We start from the raw sequence: 7964 nt of genomic DNA on the forward strand, positions 1-7964 counted from the left end.
ATCTTGTACTAAAAATATTTTTACCAAAACTTAAACTGTATAATATACTAGAATAGCTCATAGAGAAATATTTAAAAAATCAGTACGTTTTCATTGAATTTAAATATTAATTTGAACTTTTTTTTTTTTTTTTTTTAATATTATGGCAACAGCTTCAACTTTATGCCAGTTATTAATTTGAACTTTATCATTTTTCTTGTGTCATGTCAGTTTCAAATATGTGAATTGTGAAGTCACAAATGACAAATGACAACTTCAACTGTGCTGTTGACTAGACATAACCTATGTGTAAACAGCCGGGCGAAATAAAATGTTTAATGTTTATTTATGTATACAATTAAGTAAGACTTAATAGAGCATAGTACTAAATAATAATAAAAACATGAGATATCTATCACAAATATTTCAACCAGTGATTACTATACCAAAGGGTGCAAAAATAAAAAATACAGAAATCACTTGTAAAAGCCAAAAAGTAATTTGTTTATCTATTTTACATTAAAATGCACCTTTCATGAATCAAGCATGGCGGGATTTTAAATAAATATTTCAATTAAAAAAATTCTAATTAAAATATTTATTGGAAAGAAGACATACAGTTTTGTTAAGGACTTTTCTTAGTTTCATAGGCTGCAAACTGAAATTATATTAGTCCCCTAAACATCACAGTTAATTTCTAAATTAATAAAAATCTGAAGTATATATATTAAAAATCGTTTTTTTTAATTCATCAAAAGTTAAACACAATACTATGTAACTAAGCAGTAAAAGACAACTGAGAAAGGATTGAAATTAAAAAGTAATATCAATTTCAGCTTCTTCTAGAATGTGGTCTTATCCGTCCAACTACCTCTGGCTTCTTCACAATTTTGCCACTAGCCAGACGAGCCCTAGATAAGCTTGAACTATTAGTAAATTCCTGCCTAGAAAGAGTGCAGGCACAAAGAATATCATTACCATGCCTAACCTCTGCAAATCTGTGGGAGAAAACAGGAAGACTAGACAGTGTTGGATCAGAACTCTTTGCAATCAAAGATAGGCATGATAAAAAGTATTTGTTGGCACCTGTAAGTACTTTTTAAGTGATTATTTTTGCTGGAATACATTTTTATTATTTAAACCTATATGATATGGATATAAAATAAAATAAATAAATAAAAAGCCTTTATTGTTATTAACAAGTTTTACACAGAGTAGTTTCATGTGCCTAAAATTAATTTACTTATGAACACATTTTGACTATTAACTAGAGTTTAACTAATATACTAACAATTTTAATATCTATTGATTATCGGCAAACGGTAGTTTGGTTACAACTTGTCTTTCGACAAAGGCCTCCTCTAAACAATCAACATAATTCCAACCTAAAGAAGAAGGACAATTATTTGAATTTTTTCATAACCCTGTCTTGAAACTTTTCAGACTCATGAAGAAGCTATTGCAGATCTTATGTCAGATGTTGGGCCTCTCTCACATAAACAGTTACCGCTTCTTTTGTATCAGGTATTGGAAATATAATATAATAATTTATACATTTAAAAATTAATGTATGAAGAAGTCATTTATAAGGCACCTGATTTTCGAATATAGAAAACAAACTACAGATAATAATAACGTATTTAAATGTTATAAAGCCAAAGAATTTTTTATCGATCTTTGATTTTCTTATTTGGTGATTATGTCAACAGTAATTATTAACTTTTTTACACATATTATCCACACATTGACTATGCTTGAAAAAGAAATGCTTTTACGGGGATTCCTACAAAAAATTAATATGTTTATGTACTATTATTGTTGAGAGATTTGCTTACTTTTCCTGACAAGAGGAAAGGCAGTAAATCGGCTTACATAATACTTGAACATACCCTTACCTGCTTTTGATATCCATGTACTCTTATCATTTTTTTTTGTTCAGTTTCTCCCAATACCTTCTTAACTGTTAAAATGTGATTATTATTACCAACAAAATTGTATGTCTAGAAAACATAAAAAGTAAATGTCTTAAGGTAACTTTTATAAACATATATTTTCAGATAACAAACAAATATAGGGATGAGCTACGACCAAAGCATGGTTTACTCAGAGCAAGAGAGTTTAGTATGATGGATTTGTATGGATTTCATAGTAATATACAATGTGCACATAACACATATAGTCAAGTTACTGAGGTATACAGACGGCTGTTTGATATATTGGGTCTACCCGTTCATAGATGTAAGTTTTATTGTTTTAGTTAAGTTAGTGGTACAAGTATATGACCTTGTACAACACCATTGTGTTGCCTTGCATAGATAAAATATGATAAAAAATTACTTACGAGTATGTATGTATGTAATGCAAGCTCAAAATCATTTATTCATTTAGGTAACATATTGACACTTATGAACGTCAATAAAAAATATATTAAATGCGAAATGCTTCTAATTTTACTGCCAGTTCTCAAATCAAGGGCGTATAATGGAAGAGAAGAACTGGCAATAAACTGTCCGGAACTCTTTTAATCGCATTTAATGAAATATGTATTTCTTTATTGACGTTCATAAGTGTACATTGTGTCACTTAAATGAATAAATGATTTTGAATGTCGACGACGACGATTTGATAAAAATCAATTTTCACAATATTGTCTATGTAAAGAAATAATAGATAGATAATTTTTTTTCAGTGGTAGCACCGACCGGTGAAATGGGGGGATCGTTATCCCACGAATGGCAACTCCCAGCACTCGCGGGTGAGGACTCGATACACATATGCCCGTCCTGCTCGCACGTACAGCGGAACGGAGAGTGCGAGAAGTGTGAGAGCGAGACGAATGTAGTTCAGACAGTTGAGGTTAGTTTCTTAGTAATTATGTCGCTAACTAAATTAATTAGACGTTCAATTAACAGCCTAACCTTTTAACTAAACAGCGCCGTTTAGTTAAAAGGCTAGGCTGTTAATTAAGCTAGTTGGCTGTAACCCTTTACACCCTTTACACCCTTTTGGCACTAAACACTCGAAAATAGTAGACTAACTCAAATGTTATGTTTTGACAGTTAGAATTAACATTCACAGGTCGGTCACACATTCATTCTCGGTACAAAATACAGTCAACCCTTGCAAGCTAAATGTATTCACCCGGACTCGAACTCTTCACCTTTGATTATGTCCTGCTATGGAATTGGTATAACAAGGTAATAATAAATTAATACCTAACTTTAATATTAATTTATATATAATAAGGTCTAGCTGTTTTGTATGCTGGAAAAAAATCCTCCAGGTCTATCTAAAGTCTGCTCTTCCACCTTGAAACTGCTACAAAAATATCAGTAATCTTAGTATTTTTTAGCGTTGGCAAGCTTTTATAAAAAACAAATAAATCACTATAAAAACTAGTGTTACTATGAGTAACTCCTATAAAAGTTGGATATTATTTAATTTTAAAGTTATATATATATATATAGCTTAGACTTGTAAATAATCATTAATTTATCAAAAAAAACTATGTTTTATAAGTCAAATTTCAATATTTGTGTAAATAAAAATTACCACAGTACGTCTATAAGATGCGACGCCATCTTGTCTAAAAGCGTTTTGGCGGGTTGTTGCAATTATGATAGTTAATTGTTTTTTTATTAACAATTAAAAATAAAAATCTAAAGTTACTAATAAATAATTGAGAATGGTTTCTTCGTTTAGCCTAACTAAAGTGCCACATACTTTTCTTGGCCGGTAAGTGCATCGCTGTCATGGATTAGTATTGCCAGTAAATAAAAATTAACCATTATATGGGAAATAATAGGAAGTCATGCAGGCTAAATTAATAATTAATTGAAATGTCTTAATAAAACAATGTATACTAGAAAATACAGTTCTAGGCTTAAATAAATGTGACACTTTCAGCAACAACTAATATGATAACTGATTTTTTTACCTTATTACCTTATATTAATATTGCAAGGAATACAAATAAATACATTTTGGTAGGATTTTAATTAGATGTCGGTTAGATATGGTAAAATTATTTATTTTACGCAACAAAATGCCGACAGTATGTAGTACCAATTTTGGCAGCCGGCCAAGAAAACTATGTGGCACTTTAGATATTTTCCCTGACGTAATGTTTGTGTTTAATGTTCTGTGCATATGACCACAGAATAGTCAAACACTGAATTAAATAAATGTAATAAACATGTAATATTCGGCGTTTAATGGAAAGTGTTGCCATTTTCCTTGACAGATTACTAGCTGCTAGTTTAGAAGCATTGTCGACCGAGAGTCAGATAAGATGGCCAAAGAGTATAGCGCCCTTCGCCGCGATTGTTATTGGGCCTAAGGTGAGTTTATTATTTAGAACTTAAAATGGCCGCCATTATACTTTAATTTTTTTTTACAAACCAACCACAGATATTTTCGACGTTAAAGTTATTTTTCAAATTAAAAGTTTATTATGATGATATTTTTATTTTTATAAAGGTGAAATATACGTGTTGTCGATTTTTTTAAACTGATCAAAATTTAATTCCACTGCTGTCGGGCTAGTGCGACGTTTTCGAGTTCGTAGGTTCGATCCCCGACTGTGCACTAATGGAATTTCTAGGTGACAATTTAATTAACGGCGAAGGAAAACATCGTGAGGAAAACTTGTCGTAGACCCAACAGTCGACACGTGTCAGGCACAGGAGGCTGATCACCTACTTGCCTATTCGATTGACGAAGCATGAAACAGAAATCTGAGGCCCAGACCTAAAAAGGTTGTATTGCCACTAATTTATTTTAAATAAATATTGCCAAATTTGATTTAATTTATACAGGAGGGTTCAAAAGAGTGGTCAAAGCACGGCTTAAATCATATAGAGGGTGTAGCAAGAAAATTGGACGGAATTTTAGGAGGTGACGTGCTTTTGGATGATAGACATACATTGACCATTGGAAAACGGCTCTTAATGGCGGACAGGTATATATTACCTATGATCAATATTATTTCCAAGGCTCATCTGATGTTAAGTAATGCCGTCCATGGACACTTTATGATTGAGGGCTCTCGAGTGCGTAACCTGCCTTTTGAGAATTGGTACTCATGTAACAGGAGGCAAATAGGCATGAGGATTATCTGATGGCACCTGATGCCGTCCATGGACACTCTATGCTAGAGGGCTCGCGAGTGCGTTACCTGCCTTTTAAGAATTGGTACTTATGTAACAGGAGGCAAATAGGCAGGAGGCTCATCTGATGTTAAGTGATGCCGTGCAGCTTCCAAGGTCAGGTTCAAATCCCGGATCGGGGCTGGATATACAATACATTAACTTTCTGATGCCATGATGTGGCTCAAATTAAAAAAGGGGGGGTGGAATCCATCCTTATCACCTCACCGAGGCTCCAATTCTAAGGCTCCAAAAAAAAAATCGACTTGGGTGCTTCAAAAAGCGTAACGTTAACATCAGGTGAGATACCTGCCCATTTGCCTCCAAATAAAAATCTTAATATATATAATTTACGCGTCACGTTGTTTGTCCGCTATGGACTCCTAAACTACTAAACCAATTTCAATCAAATTTGCACACGGTATGCAGTTTGATCTAACTTAAAAGATCGCATAGCTTATCTCAATTTATACCCGCAATATTATTTTATTGCAAAATATTTGTTTATTATTTGATAGTCACACTTCTAACAGATGGCGCTGTGTTGAAAGTACCAAAGTTTCACATAAGCTACAATTTAATGGCATAACCACCAAAAAAGCATGGTGGTCCCCATGACTGGTGTTCTCCTACTGTTTCCCTTGAATAGTTTGCTACCATGTAATATAAGAAAAACCTTAGCCACAGCAACGCTTGGCCGGTCTGCTAGTATATATATATATATATTGTTGCTATATTAACAAAAAACTAATTTGTGAAAATATTTCTTCCATAGAATAGGCTACCCTCATATAATAGTGTGTGGACGAAATTCAATCGAAACACCGCCGAGATACGAACTTTACACCAACGGTCGACGGGAACCAATATTGGGTGACATCAACGAACTAATGGATATAATAAATGGCGTTTCTGACACTCGACGTGACAGATCTCGGTCTTAGTAATGACGTTACGTCAATATGACTTTGACAATATGATGTCTTTGATGGTTGATGTCTCATTGAATAGGCTGTTTGACACGATTTCACCATCAAATCAAAAACCAATTCAAATACTTTACATTTTTTTTTTCACTCTAAACAGAATCTTTATTTCTGTAACTTTTTTTACCCAAACACTTTAACTTTACTTTTCATACTGTCAATACCCTTTTTTACAGTGCCACATACAACTATCTACCAACATCATTAGATGTTTATCATTAGATGTGATTTTTATTCCTTGCATTATTAATTACAATGGCAAAGTTATAATTATCGAACGGTTCTGATTGCTAGATATCTTAAAAGATATTATATTAATAGTACAGGTAACAAAACCTATCATATCAGTTTCTCCTAAGATTGCCGCATTTATTTAAGCCTAGAACTGTATTTGCTAGTATTCATTGTTTTATTTTTTATTTACATTTCAATAAATTATTAAGTTAGCCTGCATGATGTCCAATTATTCCCCTTTTAATGGTTATTGAAGTGAAACTTCTTTAGCTTTCCCTCATGCACATGAGGGTAAAATTAAAAAAAAACGTCACGAAGATGTGCAGCGTTTTTATCGAAGAAAAGGGAGACAGCGATTGAGACCGATTGAGAGCGAGTGAGAAGGGTGAATTAACTTATAAAAATTATACTTTTATAATTAAAATTTCGTAAAGAGAATTTATGAAATATTAGTATGTATTTTATATTTTATGCAATCTCTAATGACGAATTGTAAATTAAAATGCCTTGTGTTTTTATTATCGAAGAAATAAATTAAATTGATTCAATTCTTAACATAATATCGTCCTTTTCCCTTCCTCTAAGTCTCCGAAATCTAAATTTTAAGATTTGTATAAATAAATAAAAACACTTTTTTATTTACTGGCAATATTAATCTGACAGAAAAAAAGCGACGCTCTTGCTCTCACCGGGCAAAAAAATTATTGGGCGCTGTAATATTCGTAACAGACTTCAAATAAAATATAGTCACAAAGTTCTAGAGGACACATGTATATTATGATTGTGCTAAATTTCACTTTCGTCAAATACGTCAATGTCAAAAACATAAGGACGTCACTTTCAATGTCATACATAGTTTCATCTTAGTTTAAGAGATTACAGTTGTAGATATATTTTAATAAAGACTAAAAAAATATTGTGTTATTATTGCTATAAAGAAACTAACATTTGTCATATTAAATTTAGGACAATTTTATTTATATTACTAAACTGTGAAACCGATATTAAGAAAAAAATCAATAAAAAAAAAAAAAACATAAAGTTTATTTATCCCATGGCGATATAACACAAGGCTTCAGACTCGGAACAAGACATGTTTGCGACTGTTTTGCTTGCTAATCGATCAGCACCAACAAGCCGCGAGCCAAGTTCGTCGGTATTTAAAACCACGGTCTTACTCGTCCGTCGATCAGGCCCTTGAGAAATAACTCAGAATTTCGACTGATTTTCAAAATTCTTTGACCATTAAAATGCTACATTATCCTTGAATGAGAATTTCTCATTGAGTAAGTCATCGGCGCTCCAACTTCAGTCTTGAACTGTTTTGTGGACGTAAATAGCAATTATTCTTCGTTCTGACTTCTACTTGTTTCAGTAACTCAAACTTTATTAATATAGGTAAACAAGTACACTTATGAACGTCAACAGAAAAGAAATTGATTCTAAATTTACATTTACTACCAGTTCGCAAGTCAAGGGCGTAGAGCGGGCAAGAAGAACTGACAAGAAACTCCACTCTTTAATCGCCAAGTTTTGAGTCATACAAATTGTTGAACTGGAGGAAATCAATCATTTAAACGATCGTCAAATTTATAAAGGCTTTATTGAAAAAAAAAAA

At 32.4% G+C, this 7964-nt stretch overlaps 1 protein-coding gene across 1 annotated transcript; it reads left to right on the forward strand.

Moving 5' to 3' along the window:
* The first annotated feature begins 267 nt into the window (after positions 1-267).
* On the forward strand, positions 268-6559 carry LOC125058791 (probable proline--tRNA ligase, mitochondrial). The gene is made up of 9 exons (XM_047662945.1): positions 268-475; positions 816-1067; positions 1423-1503; positions 2037-2217; positions 2669-2835; positions 3058-3176; positions 4223-4319; positions 4797-4939; positions 5902-6559. Exons 1-9 carry the CDS (start codon positions 383-385, stop codon positions 6068-6070), a joined length of 1302 nt encoding a protein of 433 aa, XP_047518901.1. The 5' UTR covers positions 268-382; the 3' UTR covers positions 6071-6559.
* The last annotated feature ends 1405 nt before the right edge of the window (positions 6560-7964 follow it).

Source organism: Pieris napi, chromosome 18, assembly GCF_905475465.1.
Source record: "Pieris napi chromosome 18, ilPieNapi1.2, whole genome shotgun sequence".
Taxonomy (NCBI): domain Eukaryota; kingdom Metazoa; phylum Arthropoda; class Insecta; order Lepidoptera; family Pieridae; genus Pieris; species Pieris napi.

Bases quoted from the DNA above. Each gene is read 5' to 3' on its own strand.
- LOC125058791 (XM_047662945.1), top strand. From the start codon at position 383: ATGAGATATCTATCACAAATATTTCAACCAGTGATTACTATACCAAAG. The intron at 1,068-1,422 runs GTAAGTACTTTT...GAAACTTTTCAG, and splicing joins AAAAGTATTTGTTGGCACCT to ACTCATGAAGAAGCTATTGC. The intron at 3,177-4,222 runs GTAATAATAAAT...TTTCCTTGACAG, and splicing joins TATGGAATTGGTATAACAAG to ATTACTAGCTGCTAGTTTAG.